We start from the raw sequence: 27,905 nt of genomic DNA, 5'->3' as shown, positions 1-27,905 counted from the left end.
TAGATCAATCCCCGTATCAAGCGTCATTCATGGATGAGTATGAAATAAAAGGTGATCAAGGATCCATATCACTTTTTACGCTCTAACCTTAACTCTCTTTCTTATACGATCTTTTGCCTATATTAATATATAGACACACATATATAGAAGTATGATCAAACGAGAACGTTAACTATTTAAGAAACAAAAAGAAGAGCGTTAATGTATAAAAATCATGTATGATTCATGTACAAAATCATATATGATCCACGTACAAAATCATACATGATTCACAAACGACTTTTTTTTTTGATTAACCTGAACATCCAACCCACTATGCGAGCTGACTAATCCCAAGACGACCACAAGCTTCAAGGGTAGCCCGGAGTCACCACATTTGAACCTCTAAGTACTTTTGATCTTTGGAGTCCAAACTCAAACCAATCGGGCACCACCATTGTACAAAATCATACATGATTCGCCGCGATTTAGTCACGACAAAAGTCGTCCGCTTCCATTTTTTGACGTTAATGTAAAATCACATGTGATTTAGTACATTAACGATTTTTTTCTTGTTTTCTTAAATAGTTAGCGTTCTCGTTTGAACCTTACTCCCCTCCCCCCCCCCTCTCTCTCTCTCTCTCTCTCTCTATATATATATATATATATATAAAGTTGAGTTCTCGTGAGACCATACTGTTTTCTTGAGACTTGTGAGAATAAAGGCGCATACGCAAGACGGGGGCCTTACTACTTCTTGAAAATCGTCTCCGGCCCTAGGTCACTGAAAGGGACATACTCGCAGCCAACCCCTTATTATATATGAGTCGCAGCCGAGCTCCTAACTAATACTTAGATTAAGCATTAGGGGCAAATTCGACGACACTTTTTTCACATTTGAAACTTAATAGCAAAATACTGTGAAGATTGACGGGTCTCACGAAAACAGTTTCGTCTCATGCGATCCCATATATATAGGATATATTTCTTTTATAACCTTGTGTATTTGTACAACCCTTGCAACCCAATTAATTGAAATATTTATAGAAATGATTGGAGTTCATTTATTATAATTTGAATATTTATGGAATATAAATAGAGTTCATTAATTATGATTAATACTTTATATTAGGAAACAATCAAAACTTTTATGAAATCACATATTCATCAAATGAAATGGACGGTTGAGATTAGGTTGTATTGGTTGCACAAATGTCAATGGTTGTATAATAACCAACCCCTCTCTCTCTCTCTCTATATATATATATATATTCGAGTATGGATGGATGGATGATGGAAGATATTGGAAATTTAGAAAGAAAAACAAGAAATGAGGTAAACTTTAGGTTTCATACACATCCAAATGAAAACTACTTTCTGTTCTTCTTCTCTCATAATTTTTCTCACTGACAACCCCTACCTACGGGAATACCCTGCACTCTTCTTCACGCACGCACGCATTCATATCCATGCATCATCCTCTCTCTCTCCCTCTCCCTCTCTACACTTACACTTGCAGACACGACAACCATAACAAGACAACACCCTCCATTTAACACACACACACACTCACTCTCTCTCTCTCTCTCTCTCTCTCTCTCTTCCATCTATAAACACCCATCTTTTCTCTTCGCTACACAAAAACGATCTCCATTGGGTCTCTCTCTTTTGCCATGGAGTTCTTAACCCAGCTGGCGTTTGATAGTAACAGCAATGCCGACTCACACTTACCACCTGGTTTCAGGTTTCATCCAACTGATGAAGAACTCATCACTTGCTATCTCCTTCGGAAAGTTCTTGATGGATCTTTCACTTGTCGTGCCATTGCTGAAGTTGATCTCAACAAGTCAGAACCATGGGAGCTTCCCCGTATGTTTCTTTCATTCAATTTCACACACACACACACACACACACACACAACAGATTCTGATCAGAATTCAAGATTTCTTGAAAATGGTGGTTTATGTTGATTATGTTTGATGAAACAGAAAGGGCGAAAATGGGGGAGAAAGAGTGGTACTTTTTCAGTCTTCGTGACCGGAAATATCCAACTGGGCTGAGGACGAACAGGGCGACGGAGGCCGGATACTGGAAAGCCACCGGAAAAGATAGAGAGATTTACAGCTCAAAAACTTCAACTTTAGTTGGAATGAAGAAGACGCTGGTGTTTTATAGAGGTAGAGCTCCAAAAGGTGAAAAGAGCAACTGGGTGATGCATGAATACCGTCTTGAAGGCAAATTTGCTTACCATTTTCTCTCCAAAACCTCCAAGGTACAACACATTCTTGCATGCAAATCAACAAACAATGGTGCTTATATATATATATATATATATATATATATATATATATATATATATATGTTTTGATCTTTGCATGCATTTTCTTTTATTAACTTTGATATCTAACCCGTTATATGAGCCGACTAATCCCAAGATGACGACTTGTTTTGCGGTAGCATTTGAACCTCTGTGTCATAAGAGATTTTTATTTCTCCTTGAATTTAATTAGGTTTTACATGTACTTTTGACTTTTGGTGCTCAAATTCAATCCAATCAAACACTACCATTATGGTTAATTTGTCACAAATATCCATTCCGGACGATCAAATTTACCTCTTAAAATCATCTTCAATCCAACTATTAAAAATTGTGAATCTAATGAACACTACAAAAATCAACTATAACATCTCTAATATTATAATATATGTGTTTATACAATATATATGTGTATATATATACAAAATTACATTTTTAACCCTAAAAATTAAAAATCTAACAAACTAACCATCCGTTACTTTAATTAGATTAGATTTTAATTTTTAGAGTTAAAAATGTAATTTTTTGTTATTTAAGAGGGTTATTTTGGTCAGAAACCCCATCTCTCTTTTCCACTTTTTTTTTTTTTTTTAAAGTCACCACTCTGTAAGTACTCATTTCGTAACTTGCAGAAGGGTCCACAAGTAATATTTTCTCATGTCTGAGAATGTATTTAGATTCATCGTAGATTTGGTCTCTGCACTTGTCGGTTGTTGTGTTATGAATTCTTTGGTAAAAAAGTGAAAAAAAGTAAAATTGGAGGGTTAAAATGGATATTTATGTGGGGTATTTGGAATAGGGAAATCTTTGTTGTTTTCTTTGCTGTCATGGATCATGATTGATTCGATGTTGCATGTAAAAAGTGATATGGTTTTTTTGCTTTATGTTTTTTGTGTTAAAAAGTTGAATCATTTCTTGTAATCAGGATGAATGGGTGATTTCCAGAGTGTTTCAGAAGACTGGCGTTGTCGCCGGCGCCGGCGGCAATGGTAGTTCAGTCTCCGGCGGTGGCAGTGGCGGAGGGATGAAGGGTTTTAACGGCCGAATGAACTCTTACCACCAAGAAGTGAACTCATCAGGATCGGTTTCCGTTTCCCTTCCGCCGTTACTCGACTCCTCACCGTACCCTTCCGCCGCATCACCATTCGCCGGCGACCATGATAGCTTCTCCTACGACAGCAACGCCGCCTCGAAAGAGCACGTGCCCTGTTTCTCCACTGCATCAGCCTGCAGCAACTTTGATAATCGGTCTATTTTCGATTTTCCTCCGGCGCCGGCGGCCACCTTCAACCACCCAACCTCCATGGATTACCAGAAGAATGTGGGTGTTTCAGCCTTTCCTATCTTAAGAGCACCTCAGGAGAATCTTCAGCTTCCATTCTTTTACTCATCTGTAGCGCCACCGCAGCCGCCGATTCACAGCGACGGAGCGATGTGCAGCTTTGGTAGTTCCTCCGGTGGAAACTGGTTGCCGGCGGTTACTTCGGCAACTGAGAATCAGAAGCCGGGTCCCACTGAGCTGGACTGTATCTGGAGCTTCTGATCGAGCTTCACGGCTGCCGCCGGCAACTTCAATTGTCGTTTTTTTTTCGCCGGAAAATCTTTCCGATCAGGGTAGTGTCAGTTCATGTAAGATGTTGCATTGTCTGTTGTTTATGACTTGATCGTTAATGATGGATCTGTTTTCGTACTTCCCGAGTTTTTTTTATTTATCATTTTATTATTTAAATTATATATTTTATTAAAATAATTATACAAAAACGTGTTAAATTTTTTTTTAGTTTTAAAAAGTGCTTAGATATTTTGTAATATTATAAAATATAAAAAATCATATCAAATATTTGCAATGAATGTTGGTATTATTATCGGGGTTGAATTTACGTGGGACAACTTTTTACACTTGAAACTTCATAACAAAACGTTGTGCAGGTAAAAAAATCCAAACTTTCATAATAAAACTATTATGAAGATTACATTTACAGTGTTTTGCTGTGAAGTTTCAAGTGTAAAACTTGTCTCACATGATCTCAAGTCTTAAAATCATAATGTTTAACCGTTCATGACAAATATCACGAATATTTTTTTATAAATATAATGATAAAAATTTACCATTTTATATTATATTGACCCTCTTCCCTAGGGATCTCGGGTAAGGGAATCCTAGACGAATCTTACTGAGAATAACAAGAGCGTCAATAAATACTCAAAGTTTCAAACTGATTAGGCGTATTGTGTCGGTTTTTTTTAGGAAAAATAATTTCACGCTTTTTCTGAAGAACTAGGGAAATCCTATTGATTTCAGCTTTTTCCAGACTAGGGGTGCTAAAAAATCCGACCAACCCGATCAACCCACCCCAACCCAACCCAATGTGAACTAACTCAACTCGAAGCAAAACAATGTTTAATCGAGTTGTAAAATTTTCAAACCGTAGGTATTAGGTTGATATTGAGTTAACTATTATTTGAACCCAACTTAAACTCGATGAACCCGATATCATTTTATTTCTTGGATTTAATATGATTGTTGGATTTTTATTAATATATACATTAGACAATTACACCATCACGTACATGCTCCATCCATATACACATGCTTTTAATTTATTCACATCTCTATATAACTCATTCGTGTATATGTTCAGTAACTGTAAACATATATATGTAAATTGAGAAAATTAACTGAATGTGATATACATAAGAAGTATGAATAAGTTATATCAAATGATTGATGGTGAAAAAGAAATTATGAGTAGATAAATAACATATTCAATGTTAGAAAAATATTTTAATGTACCAAATTATCAACCCGATCAACCCGTACAATTTGGATTGGGTTGGGTTGCACTTTGGATTGGGTTGAGTTGCATTAAGATTTTTCAAACCGTAAACATTGGGTTAGGTTGTTCAAATGTCTTCAGCCCCATCATCCTAATCCATGAGCACCCTTACTCCAGACCTCGGAAAAAAAGCAAGAAAAAAAAGGATCGTTAATATTACAGTAGAGATATAATTATTTGTTAACCGATTAATTAATATATTATAAATTTATTTGAGTCTATTCATTATAACGCTAAAGATTATTCATCATCAACAGAAAATGAGAATACGCACCATCATCCTCCAGTATTATCATCCCCTTAATATAAACCAAGCAACCTTTGAAACTAGGGGTGCTCACGGCCCGGGTTGATCGGTTTGGAGTCGTTTTAACAACCCAACCCAATGTTGGCGGTTTGAAAATTTTCAACCTAACCCAACCCAAACAAAAGATCAACCCAACCCAACCCAACCCAACCCGACCCGTTCGGGTTGATCGGGTTCATCGGGTTTTTGATCACCCCTAAATCTTCACAGCATTGTCAGTCCTGTCTCATATATGAAAACCGAACAACTTACARCTTCTATTGACAACCCTCACCTCCCTAACCTGCAGACCCAGAATATTGATGCAACTAATTTGGAACTTCATGTCAAGTTTATACTCGTCAGTGGACATCTTGCAGTAAGAGAAAAATAGACTTACTTTGTCATGATCAATGGATTCCCAAACACCATTGCATCTACTTACAGTACCTTCAACTAAGCTTCCGTCTTCCCATTGCATGAGGTGTACATGCAGAACTGAAGTTGCAAAAAACATCTATCCACAAGCACAATAAACAGGATTGGATTGCATAAACAACACATGAAATATTGTCATGCCATATATCACAATATCAATAGGTTAAAAGAACAAAGAGGCAACCACCTCTGCGTTTTGGAACTTCATAACGGATGCAACTAATATGGTAGGGCTACAATGCAATCTCAAGCTATAAAAGACACAAGCATAATGCCAAATATCCTRATTTCATTTGGTCCTTGACAAACAGATCCTGACTCCAAACACCCAACATAACAATATAAGTCCAACGGGATTTGTCGGCCAACACCATTAACCATGCATTGACAGTAATAGGTATACCCAGAAATTGACACACAGAAAAACATGAACAAGAAACTGAAAGGTAAATGGAGGAACCACAAACCATCAAATGGGGATTTTTGTAAACTTTAGCTCACATAAGAGCATGTCTTCCTCTGGTGAGTGGTGACCATCCTCCTTTCTTGAAACTATAAGGATTAAGAAGAAATCGAGCTGTATGTAACCTGTAAAGCTATGTACTAATTGAGGTTGTAAGACTGTAAATCGAAGGTATGTAGATCGATAAGAAAGCTGTCTAACAGTAAATCGATGGTATGTAAAGCTATATGTAAAGCTATGTACTTCGATAACAGTAAATCGAAGGTGTTGTGTTACCTTATCTGTGTAAATCGAAGGCTGTGTCGATGTATTGCAAGGCTGTCTCGAACTCTCGATGTTGCTGTCCGAACCGAAGGCTGTGTCGATGCTATCGCTGTCCGACACCGAAGGCCTCTCGCAACTCGCACCGTCGCACGGCTGTGTGTGTCGATGTTGCTCTYGGCCGCTGCTACTCGACTTAGGGTTAGGGAGTTTTGTTGATTTGAGTTTAGGAAGGAGCACTGGAGGCTGGAGCTGCAGAGCTTATCTAGGTTAAACAAGAGGTTCCCCTTCCCGTGTGTTTTTCTTTTGTTGCTTCCAATCGGGTCATCGGGTTGGGTCGGTTTTCATTGGGCCTAAACCGATTTCAACCCAATAGAGTCGGGTTACTTAAGTTTTTAATCAATCAACCTTCGGGTTACCTCGGGTTCGTTTTTTTTATTTTTAAATCGGGTTGGGTTGATCGGGTTGATCGGGTTTTTGAGCACCCCTACCTGAAACTATGAGTGTATGTTTATAAGTTAGGTATCCATTCTCGTAACATTTTCTTTAATTATTATTTACATAGTGATAAATGATACAGGATTACATAGATCTACCATGAAAGCCACAGAAAGCAAGGAGTTCCACTTAACCACAGGACAGAGATAACTCCATAGATCCCTCCATGGTCAACGGGCAACGGGCTTTGACTTCGTTGAGCCTCAAAGCATTCACGCTCCCTTTGCAATCAAACCCCRGAACTACGGCTCAAAGGATCGTGCAGTGGGTGTGTCGGGTTCGAAAGTCTATCCTCTTCCTCCTCCTGCCGTTGGAATGGTGTGTTCGTCTCTGCAATCATGATCTTGATCAAGACCACGTAAAGAAAAAACTAGAATGTCTAAAACAACATGTTGGAATAAAAATGTTGTATTCAAGTCTTGTGCTGTAAACTATTTTATAATGCTTTTGTAGCTAGCTTTACTTGCTTTGTAATAAAGGGGTATAAATAGGGTAGTTGTTAGTTGTATCAGTTAGTTTAGATCATTGAAACATATTGAGCATCGTTGTATCTCAAGAACACTCTGTATTACACTTTGGTTATTCAATATACATTCGGCTTTTAAAAATCATTCATGTGTTCTTAAATCTTGATCTATACGTGTTTATGACTTGATCTGGGATCTACACAACCTTCGTATTCAGATAAAAGAGGGTGGTTCTTTTACTATATGAGCCTTAGAATTTGACTTTCTGAATCGTTTGTATTTTATCTGTTAAATATTATAAACAACTGATTTGAATACGAACAACGATTAAGATGGTTTTATTTGTTTTTATACTGTAAATAAAAAATAAAAAAAAATCAACGTTTTTATCAAATACAGTAATCCATTTGTAATGCAAATTCACATAAAACATCAAAACTCGTAATATTTTATTAGTTATAAAAAAATATGGAATTATATTGGATCGTCTACTTCATTCTATACTTGATGCTATAGTACATCGTTTACAAAATAAATGTACTTTCTGTGTTCGAGTCCAAGTGCTGTCATAATCCTTCTAGTCATGAACGGACCTATAGTTGTGCATACAGTGACACGTGTCACCGTATTATTCCTCCGTTGAAAGGGTAAAAAAAATTTAAGCTCGTGAAATGTGCAGCCGTATTAATTTGTTGTGTGCAACCGTATGTATTTTGAAACTACAATGAGAACAAGTTTTATTTGGTAGAGTTGTTTTGCAAGACTTTTATTCCACCCCAGACCCCAAGTTCGAATGTTGTTAGTTTCATTTTCTTAGTCAAATGGTATCATCATTTAAAATTTTTTCCCTATATTTTTTTCTTCTTATAGTCAAATGATGCAACCGTTTAAAAAAAAATTATGAGTTCGTCTTTACTTCTAATCATGGAGATTCACCTGCAATAACTGCAGACTATTCAAGATTATGGATATCCAAAGGAATCTTGTATTTTAAATATAGACTTTAGGGGAAGGGTGTTAGAAAAGATTGAGAAGGGTATATTTGTAAATAACAAAAAGTAACATAGCAAGCCATGTCTCCCAAATTAACCTACTAGGTATGGTTTGTACCTTGATTTTACAACAATACCCACTCTTCTAACAACTCATAACTTTTGTATTTTATTTATTATTTATTATCTATTATTTAATATTTATTCCCATCTCAAAAATCTTTTACTTTCCCAATTTATCTATTTATTTAACTTTTTTATTTTATTTAAATTATTTATTATCACTTTTCAGATCTATATTTGATCGTTTTCACTTTGACTTCTTTAAAACATTTTGAATGATTTGGTGCAAAATGATTAAGTGATTAGAATAATTAAAAGACTCGAATGATATGGTACAAAATGAAATATAATTGTATGGTAATTATTTACAATGAAATTAGGGTTCTTAATGGTTAAGGGAAACCAGGATACAAAATCATTCAGAGGGTTTTAGAATCATTAAAAGACAGATTTTTTTTTGTCAAACAAGATTGATCTATTAATGATTTAGAGGCTGCCTCTTAATGGAACTATAAGAGGTAAACAAACAACATCTTAATCGTTGGGACTCAAACAATAAGTCATCAATAAGAGAATGCAGACCAAAACTAAAATCGAACTATAATTTTCATTAGAAAGTATAAAATTATGGCAAGTTGGCAACTAAGAAAGGAACTAATTTACTCCCTTGCTATCATCGAGAGGTTTCATGAAACAACTAAGGGTTTATTTGTTTACCTCTTAATAGTTTCATTAAAAGACAACTTCTGAATCGTTAAGAGGTGAATCTTGTCTGACAAAAAAAAATCTGTCTCTTAATGGTTTTAAAACCCTCTGAATTATTTTGTATTATGTGTCTCCCTTAACAATTTAGCGCCCTAATTTCATTGTATACTAGACAATTATATTTCATTTTGCACTATATCATGAGAGTATTTTAATCATTCTGTACCAAACAATTCAGCAACTGTCAAACAACCCCTGCTTCATCTATTTCTACATGAACATCCATCTACTAAAAAATCTATAGAAGACAACGGAAAAGGGGAAAAAATAGACGCGTACAAACATTAACGCAATAATGAGCACAAAAGAGAGCATTATGAATCAGAATAAAACAGGAGAAAACAACTCATCAAAACCTTCACGCAATGAAGCAATAGAGTGCCAAGCAACAAATTATAGATGGGGATGGTTGAAGGAAGATATTGTTGGATGGAAATACTGATAACTTTTGTCAATAAGCGTTTATTTCAATGTTCTTTTAATGATATTTGAACAAAATGTTGATTACCAACAATCCCAATAGGACCCACAGAAAACCCGCATCCAAAGACACCAATGTGAGGGGACATTTTTTGAATGCTGAAGCTAACAAGGGGTTCGGGATCGAATCCATACTCATTTGTATTTGTGCAAAGTCATCTCATATGTTTGTCAGCTGAGTTACACAAAACTTGTCTTTTAATGATATTTATTGTGTTGTTTGTTTACCTCTTAATAGTTTCATTAAGAGACATCATCTAAATCGCTAAGAGGTGAATTTTGCGTGGCGAAAAAAAATCTCATTCTTAATGATTCTAAAACCCTCTGAATGATTTTGTATCATCGACCTCACTTAACCATTCAGCGCCATAATTTCATTGTAAACATTTACCAAACAATTATATTTCATTTTTCACTATATCATGAGAGGCTCTTAATCATTCTGACCACTTAATCATTCTACACAAATAATTCAGCAACTGTCCAATAACTCTTTAGTATATATAAACATAATTTATTTTTGATTTTTGAGTTGATATGATTGAAATTTTATTAGTAGTTGGGAGATTATATTTCATAATAATAATAATAATAATAATAATAATAATAATGATAATAATAATATATTTGTAATTATTAAATAAATTATAAATTATCAATAAAATTTAAAAATGGTACTTTTGTAGTTTTGTTGTTCGATACGATATCAAGGGCCCATTAAATGCAGGAGGTGATGATGAGGATCCGACCCACGGTTTCTTAGAATTATGGGTTCCCATTCCGGTTTTAATTTATAGCTTCTTCACGCAATCATTACTTGTACGGTACAAGATGACCCCATTTTTGTAGTTTCCTCATCATTACTTTTGCGTAAACTACACATTTGGTCCTTATGGTTTATCAGAAATAGCATTTTCGTCCCTTTAGTGTTGAAATTACAAAATAGTTTGTAACAACATACAGATTTGTTCTCCGTCTTTAATGACCGTTTAAGTTTTTTGTTAAATAACATAAATTTTCATTCTTTCTTATCCATTTTTTTTTGTATTTTACCCAATCAAAAGGTATAACTGTTTGACAGTTGCTGAGTGATTTGATGCAGAATGATTAAGTGGTCAGAATGATTAGAAGGTTTTCATGATACAGTACAAAATGAAATATAATTGTTTGCTAATCATTTTATAATGAAATTACGACACTGGATGGTTAAAGAAGGAATAAGATATAAAATCATTTAGAGGGTTTTAGAACCATTAAGAGAGACTTTTTTTTTTACCAAACAAGATTCACTTCTTAACGATTTAGATATTTCCTCTTAGTGGTTGTTTGTTTACTTCTTAATAGTTTCATTAAAAGGTAATCTCTAAATCGTTAAGAAGTGAATCTTGTTTGACAAAAAAAAGTCTGTCTCTTAATGATTCTAAAACCCTCTGAATGGTTTTGTTTCCTGGATCTCCCTTAACCATTAAGAGCCCTAATTTCATTGTACACAATTACCAAGCAATTATATTTCATTTTGCACTATATCATGAGAGTCTCTTAATCATTCTGATCACTTAATCATTCTGCATCAACCATTCAGCAATCGCCAAACAGCCCCTTAATAGAACTATGAAGAGGTAAACAAAATATCTTTAGGTAAAGACAAGAAAGTCAATAATGACTCTAAATTGACAGAATTTTTTAACAGTCGCTATAGAGTGGGACCAAATCCAAACTTATTGCAAACCATGATGACAATCTTGTAATTTTAAAATTAGAGGGCTAAAAAGTGTTATTTTTTCCAAACCACAAAGACCAAGCTTGTAGCTTACTCCATCTTTTTTTTGAGACAATGATCATGATAATTAATATCCATGATTGCAAAAAAATATTTAATGTACAGAAAAGTAAAAATAAATAAATATTTATTAATAAAATATATTAAAATAATTATTAATTCCAAATGGATGAATGGTTTTCATCACTCATCAGAAGGAAGCAGGAGGTAGGGTTTGATTTGTTTAGGATCATATAGTACAAGCATGTTCAGCTGTCTGGGCTGTGATGTATTAATTAAGTTTCAAGGGATATATTCGAATCTAGGCGTTATCAAAATTCTTGTGGTCATGAAGGTTCACTTACAATGACTTCAGACTGTTGTAGTCATCTGGGGGAGAATGGTCGATGCACGAAAGCTGGTTTGGATACCCACGGTTACCAAAAAAGGTATGCTATGTATTGTTGTATTTAATAAAAAGGGATATAATCGAATTTAGGCGTTACCAAAACCCTTGTGGTCATGAAGGTTCACCTACGAATGACATCAGACTATTGTAGTCGTCTGAGGGAGTGGTAGGTGGGCGAAAGCTGGTCAGATACCCATGATCATCACACCCACCCACCCCCCGGTCACTCACTACATATCCCTATTACGACCATGTTATTACCGTTACTGTCGTGTCCCTAACCTAGCTCTCACTACCATACCATTATTCTCGCTGTTACAACTACCACTCACCCCGACCCCACCTTACTCCAATCCACCACTAACCACCATGCCAGTATTGTCGCCGTCATACCTACCCACTTTCAACCACCATTCCACCACTGTCGTGGTCAATTTCCATCAAATTCCATTCCGATTGATTCAAAGTCAAATTCCTTTAATGGATTCCAATTCCATCAAGTTCCATTATGTGAATCAAACACCCCTTAAATGTTTGAGTATGTAGGCTTTTCTTTCTCTTAATTTTGGAACAAAAATACATACATAGTTTTTGACATTCAACCATTGTCATCGTTTTGGGCTTCGTCACCATCAAAATGCCTAAACATCTCGTTCACTTCATGACTTTCGGGGAACTTCGGTTAGTTATGTATAGATCTTCACCAAGGTCATGCTTCTTCTTTTTTTCCATTTAGGATTGGTTTTGGATAAAAAAAAATGATAAACTTCAGTTCGTTTTTGACACCCAACTGCCACTCGGGTTTTGTCTCCTTTTTTTCTTTGATTGGTTTTGTCCGTCTTGTTTGATTTTCATACTTTGCATTATCTATGTCTCGTGAGCCCTCTAATATTTCACTTTGTTCTTTTTTTCCCTTTATGATCTAACAAAATTGTTTGCCTCTAAAATCGAACGAGAAATAAAAATCCTCTTGTACTTACGGAGGTTCAAATGCAATGACTCCAGACTATCTGCAAAACATGTGGTTGCCCTGAAATTAGTCAACTCACATAGCGATTTAGATATACAGGTTAATGGGGAAAAAACCCGAAAGCTCAAACTAACGGTTGATTGTCATTTAACGTAATTTCCTGTTTTTATTTCATCATTTTTTTAATTTTTTTTTAATTTTTCATAAATTATATATTTTGTGAATAATATTTGAATCATCTCTCATTCCTTCAAATTGGTGTTGTTTACATTAAAAGGGGAAAATCCAAAAAAGTGGATGGGATTTTTTCGCTTTAAATAATTAAGCACATAGACTATTTTTTAATTAATGAATTTATGATTAAATTCTGAATGTTTTTTTTAATAAATAAATATCCAACTTTTTAAAATTTGTACATAATTTTTATTCCGTAAAAACTATTTATAACCGATTAGAAAAAGATTAAAATAAAAACGAACCTAAATTAGTTTTATTATTCCCAAAACATACGTCATCACTACCCCTCATCACCAGATGTTGCCCCATCGTCGTCCGTTTTCCATACCGCCCATCGCCTATGCTGTTATAGCGGTGAAAATACAAAATTGCGGTCGAGACCGATATTTGAAATAACGGTTATCGCAGTGCATATAATATTTCTTATAATTATACATACATATATATATGCCTACTTAAACATATTATTTGCAAAATAGAAAAAATGTTCATAAACGAGCTAATCACAAGCAATAGGTTCAGTATCTGAGTCAACATTATCTAACACGTTCAATTCTTCGTTTATGCTAGCTTCCGACTCTTCCACTTCTCCCCCTTCATCTCCAACGGGATCATCATCATTATCCCTACAACGCTCCCTTAACAGAAGCCTGGTTCTTAAAAGCCCAAAAAAGCCTTGACTAACTTAACAATAAGCTAGTTAATATCGAAAGCCCAAGACTGAAAATAAAGCCCAAACCCACCAGAAATTGCATTAATATCGAACGAAATTTACACTAAATATCGGTCAAAAGTCCGGTAAATTGCGCCGCTAATTGCGCTACCGCAATTTGACCACCAATATTTTGCAAAGGCCCGCAATCCGAGATATCGTCGTAATTAACAGCATAGCCCATCGCCTCCGTTGACCCCTGCCATTATCTCCCTCTTTATGAAATGTTTTGTTCTTTTTGGTCTCTCGATTCCCCATTTTTTACAACAATGTAATGAAGTACTCATGAATAGATAAAAAATGAACAAGAATCGGAAAACAAAATAAAACTAAAAAACGGGAGATTGATGGCAAAAGCCAGTGGCGATGATGGGTTGCGCATTGATAGCGAACAGATGACGGTGGGTCGGTTTGGGATGGCAGGTGGAGCGATAACGTTAAGTGCGAGAGTGTTTGAATGATGTAAGGGTTGGGGAAGGGTAGAACCGATATAAGTTTTTATTTTTTATTTTTCTACTTTAAAATATTTATTGTTGGTTATATGTAACTATTTAGGGTTAAAAATACGTAAGCAGTCAGTCTATTTCTAAAAATTAAATAATTTATTTTACTCGATGGGGAAAAGTTCAATATTTTCTAAAGGGTTGTTTGTTTACCTCTTAATAGTTCTATTAAGAGGCAACCTCTAAATTAAGAGATGAATCTTGTTTGGCAAAAAAAAATCTGCCTTTTAATGGTTCTAAAACCCCCTGAATGATTTTGTATCATAGCCCCTTGTTAACCATTCAACGTCTTAATCTCATTGTAAACAATTATATTTCATTTCACACTATATCACAAGAGTCTCTTAATCATTCTACACTAAACCATTAAACAACTGATAAACAGTCTCTAACTTTCCCTAAACAAGATAAAAATACATTTAACACAAGCTTTTTCGGTGACCTAAGAAAATTAAAAATAGAAATGTGAAAATGCAATCATATGCTAAAGAAATGAAAAATCATAAAAATTGTAATATTACAAGTTATAATATAGAAAAATTAATTAAAATAGTCATTTTAACTGTATGGTTTTATCTCTTAGCCATTTTTCTTCAGGAATTACGAAAAAATCACTTGGTCTACAAGTGGTAGGTTTGCATTTTACAGATGAGTCAAAGTGTAAAAAAAAAACAGTTCTGAACAGGTCCATGAAGTGCAGGGACCAAATCTATAATTTTAGAATAAATTTTTTTTTATAAATTTGATCCATTTGCAAAACATGGACATCCAACTTGCGGACCAAGTGACATTTTGGTGATTTTAGAAGATAAATGGCTAAGAGGTGAGACCACGATGCAAAAATGATAGAAATACAACAATTTAGCAAAAGCACTCCTACAATTAAGAGATTATTGATTGGTTTTTTTTTTAATTAATTCACATACAGATTAAATTAAATCACTGTTTATTTGTTACGTTGAATAAATTGTTTGATCTGTGATTATTTCAGGTCATTCGTGATTACACGGGTGATTAGTTAGTGAGCTTAAGCTGACCTGTAAACTCACGGTTACCAAAAACTGCTACGATATCCAAAACATCACCCATATTTATTTTGGACAATTCATCAAATACCTTTATTCAAGTCTCCGTATTATCTCATTAGTGATTACAGCCAAACAGATATTGATTCACAAAACCTGAGCACCATGAAATTCGTAACAAAAAAAGTGATTGAATATCAGTGTTCTGTTTCAAAGGAAAATTAACACCTTAATAAGAAAAAACCTAAATAAAAAACATTGAAAAAAATCATCAACACGAGTTGGATCAGAAATAGGCATGGAAACAGGGCGGAGATGGGACGAGTTTTGTAATCCCTGGCCTCGGTTTTTAGTAACAGCCCTAGGCCCCGGCCTTGGTCCCTGGTGGGGACGGGATGTTAGTCAAATCCTATGAAAAATATCCGAGATTTTGAGTCTACCGAGGATCCCTGGCCCCACCCCGGTTTGAGTAACAGCCCTGGCCTTGGTTTGAGTCTACCGGGATTCCCTAACCATGGGATCCGTTTTAGCTGGGAATCTTCGTCTCCTTTCGGGTCGGGTGAGCTGGGTTCCCCACCGGGTTGGGGCAAATCACCAATCCTAATATGCTCACAAAACACAAACGATGTGATAAACCGTAATTTAGAGGCACAAGAGAGCGAGTAGAAGACGTAAGGACGATGAGCCAACAGTGGAAAAGGGGAAGATCAAGCAGAAGGTAGAGATGTACAAGGCCCGGTCTAATTTTTTAGACCGGGCCTATGCTTATAAAATATTACAGGGCATTTGGTCTAATATAATGTTTTTGACTTTTGAGGAATGGAATTTCATGAAAGGATTCAACATATTTTGGTGTGGTTGGTTTGTAGGATTTCATTCCAGATTGAATTTATATTTTCTTTATAGATAATTGATAAAAAAAATTATAAAAAATAATTAAACTACCTTTATTAACCGATTATTAAAAAAATTCAATAAAACCCCGTAAAATACCAATAAACTCAACCACTTGGGTTGTGTCACAGGATCGAATCCAGGCACTGCCAAAAGCCTGTTGTGGCTAGGGGTGAGCAAAACCCGAATTAACCCATTCAAACCGAATTTTATGGGTTAAATCGAGATCCGATTTTAATTAAAACCCGAAGACCGCAATTTAAGTAGGATTGTAAGTTTCGTGTTGGGTTTAAATCCCTCCACCCAAACCCGTCCTAAATCTCGAAAAGTATAAGGCCCATCTAATCTAAGTTACGGTCCATCATCCATACGATTAGGTCCCAATAGGCCAATACCTTTTCTTTGGTTATTGTTATTGTCTGTTTTTATAATTTATGAGTTGTTTGTTTATCTCTTAATAGTTTCATTTAGAGACAATCTCTGAATCGTTAATAAGTGAATTTTGTTTGACAAAATTTTTTGGCCTCTTAATGATTCTAAAGTTCTCTAAATGATTTTTGCATCTTGAGCATTTCATTGTAAACAATTATCAAACAATTATATTTCATTTTGTATTATATCATAAGAGTCTCTTAATTATTCTGATCACTTAATTACTCGTGCAAAATGCATCATCCATCTAATTTATTTTATATAATTTAAAATACAAATTAGATTTTACAAATATTAAAAAAAATGTTTTTCTTTTTTTAATATTTAAGTCGAAGGTAAGAAGGCCTTCGGATGAAATCCTCTCTTCTTCTTCTTCTTCATCGTGGATAAGATAGACTACAAGTGCAGAAAGCTGCAAACAAATCTTCAAGAAACGAAAGGGTTTCTCAACAATGGCGGCGTCAGCAGCAGCTCAGTGTCTCTATCTCTCTTGTAGGTTTCAATCCCTCTCTCTTTCTTCTCCTTCTTCTTCTTCTTCTTCTTCTTCTCGCCCCTATGCCACCGCATTCAAGCCTCTCACCTCCTCCGCCAACACTTCCTTCAACGCCTTCTCTACTGGTATGTGTTCTTCACGCTTCCTATTAGATTTATCGCTTTTATCTGTTTCAATTTGGGTAGGGATGAAGTTACCTCCATTGATTTTAAGGTACTGAAGTGGATCGATTGAATTTACAGGATTAGCGTCTGTAAACCCTATATACGGGAAGCGAGTAGGTCGGTCGATTTCAATCGTGTGTGAAGCCGGTGCGACGAAGAAGCCTGATTCTGCTGCCAAGCGAGCTCGTCAGGCGGAGAAGAGACGTCTCTATAATAAAGCACGCAAATCTGAGGTCAGAACTCGGATGAAGAAGGTACACCTTACATATCCAGTTTTTTCTCATCGACCTCATTTTGTACTCAATTTCATTTCTCAACCTACCATTCTATGATCTTCAATTTCAATCGGATTTGTTTGTTTTTCATTACAAGTATCATATATGGATAATGCTGGTATTGGTGCTGGAACAAAATCCATATTTTGGAGTTGGATAAGCATTAGATTTAGGCCTAGAAAATCAAAGTGAAACTTCTGTATATTAATGGAGGGTGTATGTATGATTGAAGATTTATCGAGTTTGTTTACAAAACCTAGAGCTTGTTCGTTAGCAGCTTAATGAATTAATGAGACTCGCAACTTATTCGGTCAGCCATACATTACTGTTTTAGTGGTTTAATGATATAGAAAGTGGCTTATTCCGTAAGCTTCTAGGGTGGAGCTTTATATATAAAGCCAAGTTTTTTCCTAACATGTCCCTGGTAATTAAAAAAACACGCTCCTTCTATCTATGAAAAAACACTCCCAAACAAAAACATTTCCAATCTATACAGACAAATTAATCCACATAGACAGCTTTATCCATTCAGGACTCAATGAAAGACCAATCAAACAGCTCCTTATTTGGTTATAGTTTCTTTGGCCTGAGCAAATCCTCCATTGACTGGGATTTCCCAATTTTTTATTATGATCATGGCATTTTAACAATCAGAGTATTTGGTGTAGATGAACCTTTTTGAATATTCGGCTTGGACGAATTTTTCTTGGTAACCATGGGTGTGAGGGCGAGCGTCCACCTTGACTAATCCCATGGGCTCCTCAAGATACCAGTTGGGAAAATCCCCATTGGCACTGAGGAGACTCGAACCAGTGACCTTTGGGGTGGGTTAGAGGCATTTGAGTCTTGAGATGCCTAGAAAGGCTTTTGTTTTGATGGGTGGCTAATCGGGAATAGAAGATTGTATCACTTGACTGAACATGTACAGAATGTGAGAATGATGCCAATAGGGAAGATTGTATCACTTGACACAGCTTGGTTACATGCATGATGAGTTAATCATGGTGGTGTCTCAGGGTGGTAGGACCTGGACAATGTTTATAAACCAATATAACGTTCATTAAGCATCGTTTCTTCTTGATACATCTTTTGAAGTAGGACTAGAGCAACGGCAATGGATGTTATCGTGTATTAGTGCAGATAAACTATTTCATAAGCCGTGGGTCTTCACGGAAACAGCCTCTCTACCCCTGTGGGTAGAGGTATTGTCTGTGTACATCATACCGTTCCCATGCCCTACTTCCTAGTGGGATATACAACGTGACGCTGGCAATGGGCGTTTCTATCCAACAAAAATTGACAATTTTAACCAGAAGTATGCAACCAATGCTTCTTTTTTAACTGTTCTCTCTTTTCTCATAAGGCTCTCTTCTTTCCCCTTAAATCCTATGCAAATTTACTCCATGTGTTAAAAAAGACGATGAGAAGTAAAATTCGTAGAGCATTAAGTTTAAGCATGGCACTCACCTATTTTCGACAAACTACCTGAAAAGCTAGATGACCATATAACACGACCTAAAAGAACATGTTGATAAGTTAATTGAAAAATATAAGGGCATAATTGGGAAAAGGTGGAAAAAAGTCCCTAGAGCTATTAATGCTTTGATGAATGCCTTCTTTTTAAGCCATTCCAATTATACATACAATTACGAGATCATCTATTTTGCAAAAGACATAGCAAACCAAGGGCCTCTACGTTAGCAACTTAATGAGCTTAATGGGAATCACAGCTTATTCGGGTAGCTGTACATGACTGTTTGGTAGTGGCTTAATGATATAGAAAGTGGCTTATTCAGTAAAGCCAAACTTTTTCAAAACTTGCTGCCCCCAATTTAAAAACACGATCCTTCCATCTATGAAAAAACTGTGCCAAACAAAAACCTTCCCAATCAATCCGATAGATTAATCCACAAAGACAACTTTATCGATACATAACTTAATGGAAAACCAACCAAACATCCCCTAACACAAATGACGGCTTAATGCTGTAGATTAGTCATTAGAAGTAAGATGACATTAAATAAGATTTCGACCCATTAATGGAACTCTTATTCACCTGTTGATATGGTGGCACCTCTAGGTTTTGGAAGAGTTGGATGTACTCAGAAAGAAATCCGAAGCACAACAGGAGGAAGTTATTGGTATCGAGAAACTGATTGCAGAGGCTTATTCAGTCATCGATAAAGCAGTGCAGGTTGGAACGTTGCACAGGAACACCGGAGCTAGGAGGAAATCCCGTCTTGCTAGAAGAAAGAAAGCTGTCGAGATTCACCATGGCTGGTACACACCTGCAGCTTCACCTGCAGCCACTGCTTGATGCCATCCTAATGTGCCATTGTAGATTACTATGTATTTGCAGGAAATTTTGAGCGGAATTCGTACTCATTGTTCACGCTATCGTTCTAATTGTCGTTTTACGTTTTTTATATCGAGGAATTATGATTGGTTTGATGGTAAATTTGTGATTGCAAACTGCTTTCTTCCCTGTCCCCATGCTCTATTAACTAAGTTGTGTTTATATAATATTAAACCAAGCCAGACTTCGGGGCTTTTTGGTTGACTTCGGGGCTTTTTGGTTGGTTATTCATTAAGTCGTGCATGGATAAAGTTGTCTGTGTGAATTAATCTGTATGGATTGGGAAGCTTTTTGTTTGGAAGGCTTTGTTCATAGATGGAAGGAGCGTGTTTTTTAATTGGAAGGAGCATGTTTGAATTTTCTTTGGTTTTCTGCATGAAACTCTCCCTAAAAGCTTACCGAATAAGTCACTTTCTATATCATTAAGTTGCTACCAAACAGTCATGTATAGCTTATCGAATAAGTGGTGAGTCTCATTAAACTACTAACAAACGGGCCATTCAGGGAGGGTATGATGTAAGCCGACCTTACCTATAATCCGAAGGGGTAGAGAGAGAGTGATGGGGCTGTTTACCAAACGTTTACCTGAGTAAGCGCTTACCAACTTACATTACCTTACCGGACGAATATGGTAAGGACCAAGAATCTTACTTGATAAGAGTGGGACAAAGACCTAGAGTCTTACCCGGCAAGTGAGGGCGACGACTCTTACAATCGTTAGCATTTACCGGGTAAATTGTTGCATATGATGCCGTTTTGGTAGACTAAAATCTTACCCAACAAGGAAATAATAGTTTTGAATTTTAACGATAAGCACTTACCAAGTAAGTATTTGGTAAACGATCCTTAAGTACATAACGCTAGACTTTAATTGATTCCAGGACGAACATTATTATTTAATGAGTTCATGATTCCTGGTTTCTTGTCATAGCATTTTACCGTATAAAACATGGCATTCAAGATACTAACGTAGTTTCATAAACATGTGATCTGAACGTATGCAGAAACATGAGCATATAATTCTAAACGTAAGAAATCGAAAACTGATGTTCAATTATTATTGAACCTTGCAGCATGAACATAAAGACGTTAGATGTCATTTCTGAATCAACACGGTGGGGGTCACCCTATCAACTATGTTCTCATTAAGTACAATAGTAAATATATGTTCGTGAAAAGTATATAGGTACTTTTACGATACATGTATAACTAGCTCTATGCATCTTTACAGTGTACTACCAACATCGCGGTACATGACCCTATACATGTAGACAAAACATTTTTCATATATATATATATATATAGAGAGAGAGAGAGAGAGAGAGAGAGAGAAATGAGTTATTATGCAACCCTTTACATTTGTACAACCAATATAACTCAATCTCAACCGTTCATTTAATTTGATGAATATGTGATTTCATAAAAGTTTTGATTGTTTCATAATATAAGATATTGATCATAATTAATGAATCTTAGTCATCTTTCTTAAATATTCAAATCATAATGAATGAGCTCTCATCATTTTCATAAATATCTCAATTGATTGGGTTGCATTGGTTGTACACAATGTGATGGTTTGAATTTGAAATGTCATCTCTCTCTCTCTCTCTCTCTCTGTGTATATATATATATAGAGAGAGAGAGTTGGGTTCAAATACAACATATCGCATTTGTACAACCAATGCAACCCAATAAATTGAGATATTTATGGAAATGATGAGAGTTCATTTATTATAATCTAAATATTTATGGAAGATGAATATGGTTCATTAATTATGATTAACAATTTATACTAGGAAACAATCAAAACTTCTATGAAATCACATATTAATCAAATGAAATGGACGGYTGAGATTGAGTTGTATTGGTTGCACAAATGTCAAGGGTTGTATAATAACCAACTTATATATATATATATATATATATAGAGAGAGAGAGAGAGAGAGGGATGTTATTCTACACCCTTTGTCATTCCTACACCCTATACAACTCTCATCTCAACCATTCAATTTTTAATCAATTAATTGTTTCCTAATATAAAGTATTAATCATAATTAATGAACTATATTCATATTCCATAAATATTCAAATCATAATAAATGAACTCTATTCATATTCCATAAATATTCAAATCATAATAAATGAACTCCCATCATTTCTATAATTAATTGGGTTGTAAGGGTTGTACAAATGCACAAGGTTGTAAAAGAAATATACCCTATATATATATATAGGACGTTTCAAATGCAACCCATCACATTTGTACAACCAATATATAAAGGGTTGTGTTCCGATGAGAATGAAAGTTATGGTAAGAAGAGATCTTCACCTCTAGATCAATCCTAATTAAGAGAACCATTAGACCAACACTAATAAGATACATTGGATCAATTCATTTTTAAAGTGCAATTAATCGGTTATTTTGGGTTCAAAAGTAATCAAAAGTTCAAATCCCTTTTTAGGATTCTTACTTCTAACTCTTATTCTTACACGATTTTTCGTTAGGCTGTTTATAATAGGCGAAGAATTGTCCATTGTGTTGCTTTATGGGGAACTATATGGTGTGACAATTTGATTTCCAAAAATACCCCTCAAACTAGTTGTTAGGAGTTGTAAAATTTAGTAATTAACATGTTTTAATGAATGTTCTAAAAGTGTAAAATGATTATAAAAAAAAGTGTTTAGTCTGGGATTGGTCATTCTTCAACCGTAGTTACTCTATAATACTAAGGGGCCATTTACCAAACGCTTATCCGGGTAAGCGCTTATCAAGTCGTATTAACTTACCGGATGAATATGGTAAAGATCAAGAATCTTACCTGGTAAGAGCGAGGCAAGGACCAACAGTCTTACCCAGTAAGTGAGTGCGATGACTCTTACCACGGTTAGCGCTTACCGGGTAAATTATTGCATACAATGTCGTTTTAATAGACTAAAATCTTATTCAGTAAGTAAGTGATAGTGTTGAATTTTACCGATAAGTTCTTACTATATAAGTGTTTAGTAAACGACCCCTAAATCAAGATCTAAATGAAGTTTTACCTTGACAGATCAATGATTGATCTTCAAACTGATTAATCAAAAAATGGACACACAAGGCTTCAACTCCGCTTCTAACTAAGAGGTTGTTTGTTTACCTTTTAATAGTTTCATTAAGAGGCAGCCTCTGAATTATTAAGAGATGAATCTTGTTTGACAAAATAAGTCTATCTCTTAATAGTTTTAAAACCATCTGAATAATTTTGTATCTTGGACATCCCTTAACCATTCACTCATTCAGCGCCCTAATTTCATTATAAACAATTACCAACAATTATATTTTATTTTGCATTATATCATGAGAACCTCTTAGTTATTCTGACCATTTAATAATTTTATATCAAACCAATCAACAATTGACAAACAACCCTAAGCCTACTTGGTTCTTGATCAATCCTAAAATTAAGTCCGAAACTAAATAACTGAATAAGACCCAAAAGTCTATACTTACATGACTCAAACGTTTGTACCTTAACTACTTTCAAAATTAACTCGTCGTACAATCAACTCTGCTTGAATCAATCTCGTACCTTATATATATATCTATCTAACTAAGCGGCCATTTATCAAAAGTTTAACAGTTGAAGTCACTGTTCTTATTTACTTTATTGGGTAACATTTTAATGCCATCAAAATGAATATTTGGTAAACGTCTTTTACCCAATAAACGCTTATCAAATAAGAGTATTTTATCTTACTCATAGTGAGATTTTTGATCCTTATCATGTCTATCATCAAATAATTTTTTTAATTTTTATTATGTTCACCCTGTAAAATAAGCACATGGGACCTTGTTATCGAGATAATGTTTTATTTATATTTTTATTAATTAAAAGTTAATGTGAACTAAAAAAATGCAAATAGTAATAAACAAAATAAAGACGGTTGTCTGGAAACAAGAGGCAGCGGGTCCCACAGTGATGTGTTCATAATTCCCACGCAATCAGAACGGATATGTCGTCGACACGCACACATTTTTTATATTTTGCTTTTTACCCCTCAAGGAATCTAATTGTTACTTTTCTAACCCTGGAACTTCTACTTTTTTCCTTTTTGAAGAATGATTCAAAAATAAATCTCATTTTAAGTCCATCTAAAACCTATATGCTTTATTTTTATATTTTTTACATTTTTAAATATTTAAAAAAAATTCATGAAAAAGTAATTTGATTCATATTTTGGGTAACATACTTTCAAAACTTTCATTTTAGTATCTAAGATGTAAAGTTTTAAACATTTAAGTACCCGGATAACCGGTTGAAAACTAATTTTAGATTAAAAAAAATTCATGTTACTAACCATGTCAGCAAATAATATTGAGTCAGACACCACATTACTCGTTACATCAACATGATAATTGTTTTATGTTTCAACCGGTTATTGAAGTACTTAAATGTTTAAAACTTTATATCTTAGATACCAAAATAGAAGTTTTGAAAGTACGTTACCCAAAATAAGAATCAAGTTAAAATACATTATTTTTTCATGCAATTTACCCTTTAAAAAACAATAAATATTTGGTTAACAAACATATGAAGTTATAGTTTTACATATTTATTATGGATTAAAATATACATATAACCAAACAAACGGTTTATAAGCAATAACATGACAAAAACTGCATTTTGAAATTATTTGTAGATTCTGTTATCTTAATTCTTCTTAACCGGTTTCATAAAATTATTACAAACTATTTATCAACCTTTACTTTGATAAAATGTTTTGAAAGATAGTTACAATATAAAACCAAGAAAATAGTATACGGATTCTACAAGGTGCATAAACCTAAACACAAACAAAAACCCTGAACTTGTGCATGAGCATCCTCCTCAGAGGTCATCGGTTCGAGTCATGCAAAGCGACATGGGCTTAGTTGAGGTGCGCACAAGGTTATCTAGACACTTATGGTTAACCAAAAAAGAAACAAACAAAAGGCAAGCAAAGACACAAAAAAGGCCAAGGAACGACACAACACTCTCTACAAAAAAGGGGTTGCTACATTACTGATTACTAAACTTATGAAAAAGTAAAGTTCTTACCAGGAGTGGAAAAGCTACAAGAGCTTTGAATGAGAACATACTGTGTATATTGTGAGATGAGTTTGATGATCAAACTGTAAAGAAAACAAGCAGTCAGTTATCAGAAGGAGACCGATTTATCTAACTTTAAAATATGTATATGGTTTTGAGACCAGAATCAAATCAAAAATAAGTATGATTAGGGTGTTCGTGATCTAGTTTGGGCAGGTTTGGCTATTTTCAGTTCGGAACGGAACGCCATACCATAAAACCGGCAAAAGCGATCCAGTTTGACTTAATTCGATCGGTTTGAGCGGTTCAGCGGTTTTCTTTAACACCAGTAAGTACAATGATTGCTGTGAAGAAAATGTAAATTAGGATAGTTGGAGTCCTTGAAATGAAAATTAGTGTTTGTCATTCTAAATATATGTTCACATGTAAAGTTTGGGTGGGTTGTAAAAGCTGTTCCCTAGGCCGCGGAGTAGGAGCCAAATATGTCACACACACGCGCCCCCGACTACATAAACCAACCTCATCTCCCTTCCCTTTTTTTCTCGTTACCCATGGCTCCTCGCGATAAACTTGACGCCACCACCGCCGCCGGCAATGGCGGCAAAGAGACTCGCTATCGTGGTGTTCGTAAGCGCCCGTGGGGACGTTATGCGGCGGAGATCAGAGATCCCGGCAAGAAAAGCCGTGTTTGGTTAGGTACTTTCGATACTGCCGAGGAGGCGGCTCAGGCTTACGATTCTGCCGCTCGTCAGTTCCGTGGCGCTAAAGCTAAGACTAACTTCCCTTTCCCTACGGATTTGTTGCTTCCGACCGCCGTCAGCGGTGGAACGAAGCTTGTGACGCGGAGTCCTAGCGAGAGTAGCAGCATCGTTGAGTCGACTAACTCGGTAGCGCCGATCGCTGCTGCGGCTCCGCTTCCGCTTCCGCCTGAAGCACTTGATCTTAGCCTCTCGCACTATCCTGTTGGATTTCCGATGGCTCGTTCGCTGTTCCTGTTCCATTCACAGATGAATGTCAATATCAACAACAATAACATCCATAACCGTTTCAATATCTTCAGATCGGACAGATCTATCGTACGCGATCCTCATCTGAGCATCGGTGCTGGTTGCCTCGCTCAGAGCGACTCCGATTCTTCACCGGTTAACAATTTCAGTTATTCTTCCGAGCGTCCAAAACAAGAGAAATCGGTAAATCTCGATCTCGATCTCAATTTTCCTCCGCCGGAAGTTGCGTAATCAGAGGTTTTCACTGTCTACATTTCTTCTTTTGTTCTTCTAGATCAGATTTTAACCATTAAATCAGAGAAAAAAACTCAAAAATCTGTTAGGATGAAAGCAGCCTGATAATGTTTTGATGCGCTGATAATATGTTAAAATTCTTGTTCCGATTTGTATATAGATCAAAACAAAACCACAATCTCTGCAGATTTCCTTTGATTTTTACATCAGAGGATCATAAATTGGTGTCTGATTTGAAATCATCACAGCAAATCAATACCTTCCCTTTACGATAATGGTATAAATCTGGATATACACGAGGAACGGTGAGAACTCGCTTTCCATGTATCGTTTACTTGTACCATCTGCAGTCCATGTTGTCTCACATTCTAACAACCATGAACCATTTAGGTTTCTTTTTTGAAGGTTCAAACGTATACCTTTTTAAAAAAAAAAAAATTGTAAGAACTCTTTTATCATGTGATAACAGTGATGTGTTGATCACTTGGTTTTGACAAAAACACTCAAAAACCATTTTTATGCATTAAATACTTTTTGTCGATAAATATTACTTAAAATTCAAGATTACAAGTAATTTGTGTATGTATAACTTACTAAAGCTACATGTTTGAATTCGTGTAACTAACTGCACATTATCAAATACCGAATAAATATCTTATTTTAAATATAACAAGTCTAAAATATATTTAAAATAATAATTAAATATTAAATAAATTGAAACATTAAAATCGAGATGTATTTTATTACATTATAAAAGTATCGTTCTAATTTAATGAATACCTGACATAAAATATTTATTAATAAATAAACTAGGATAATATTTAATAAATATTGTAATTAAGTAAAAAGTGTTGAAGATCATTTATTACAAGTATGGTTACTACTGGAACCAACACTTGAGTTTAATAGCGCACGTGTAGAGGTCGGTGGCTTCATCAATGTCGGGGATTCTAGGTTTACTTTATGGTCTTCAAAATTCAACGCAGATCTTACAAAACTAGTATTTAATCCAACGGTCTAAGATTGGGTAATACCCTACTTAAACTGAACCCCCGCACACGTTTATTCTTTTCCTTTTTAAAATCGAAAGCCGCTTTTGTTGATTCTTAAATAGCATAAGCTTATTTAGATCTTGTTGGGTTTTAATTAGTCTCATCATACTATTTTTGTACTAATCAATTTATAGCAATAATTTAATTAATATTTTACATTATAAAACTAGTCAACTTATAAATATATATATATATATATATATAGGGTATATTTCTTTTACAACCTTGTGTATTTGTACAATCTTTGCAACCCAATTAATTGAGATATTTATAGAAATGATTGGAGTTCATTTATTATGATTTGAATATTTATGGAATATGAATAGAGTTTATTAATTATGATTAATACTTTATATTAGGAAACAATTAATTGATTAAAAATTGAATGGTTGAGATGAGAGTTGTATATGGTGTAAGAATAGCAAAGGGTGTAGAATAACATCTTTCTCTCTCTCTCTCTCTCTCTCT

At 35.0% G+C, this 27,905-nt stretch overlaps 3 protein-coding genes across 3 annotated transcripts; all 3 read left to right on the top strand.

Moving 5' to 3' along the window:
- Positions 1–1,652: 1,652 nt before the first annotated feature.
- On the top strand, positions 1,653–3,839 carry LOC112517321 (protein CUP-SHAPED COTYLEDON 2-like). Its single transcript, XM_025124719.1, has 3 exons — positions 1,653–1,848; positions 1,968–2,251; positions 3,222–3,839. The coding sequence occupies exons 1-3, from the start codon at positions 1,653–1,655 to the stop codon at positions 3,837–3,839; spliced, it is 1,098 nt and encodes a 365-aa protein (XP_024980487.1).
- Positions 3,840–17,113: 13,274 nt separating this feature from the next.
- Positions 17,114–20,188, top strand: LOC112516783 (30S ribosomal protein S20, chloroplastic). Its single transcript, XM_025124017.1, has 3 exons — positions 17,114–17,405; positions 17,523–17,698; positions 19,800–20,188. The coding sequence occupies exons 1-3, from the start codon at positions 17,240–17,242 to the stop codon at positions 20,034–20,036; spliced, it is 579 nt and encodes a 192-aa protein (XP_024979785.1). The 5' UTR covers positions 17,114–17,239; the 3' UTR covers positions 20,037–20,188.
- A 5,438-nt stretch (positions 20,189–25,626) lies between these two features.
- On the top strand, positions 25,627–26,604 carry LOC112517400 (ethylene-responsive transcription factor 4-like). Its single transcript, XM_025124817.1, has one exon. It carries the CDS (start codon positions 25,627–25,629, stop codon positions 26,380–26,382), a length of 756 nt encoding a protein of 251 aa, XP_024980585.1. The 3' UTR covers positions 26,383–26,604.
- The last annotated feature ends 1,301 nt before the right edge of the window (positions 26,605–27,905 follow it).

The sequence above is a fragment of the Cynara cardunculus genome (assembly GCF_001531365.2).
Source record: "Cynara cardunculus var. scolymus isolate 2C chromosome LG 8, CcrdV1, whole genome shotgun sequence".
Taxonomy (NCBI): domain Eukaryota; kingdom Viridiplantae; phylum Streptophyta; class Magnoliopsida; order Asterales; family Asteraceae; genus Cynara; species Cynara cardunculus.
This window is presented reverse-complemented; position numbering and strand designations above follow the sequence as displayed.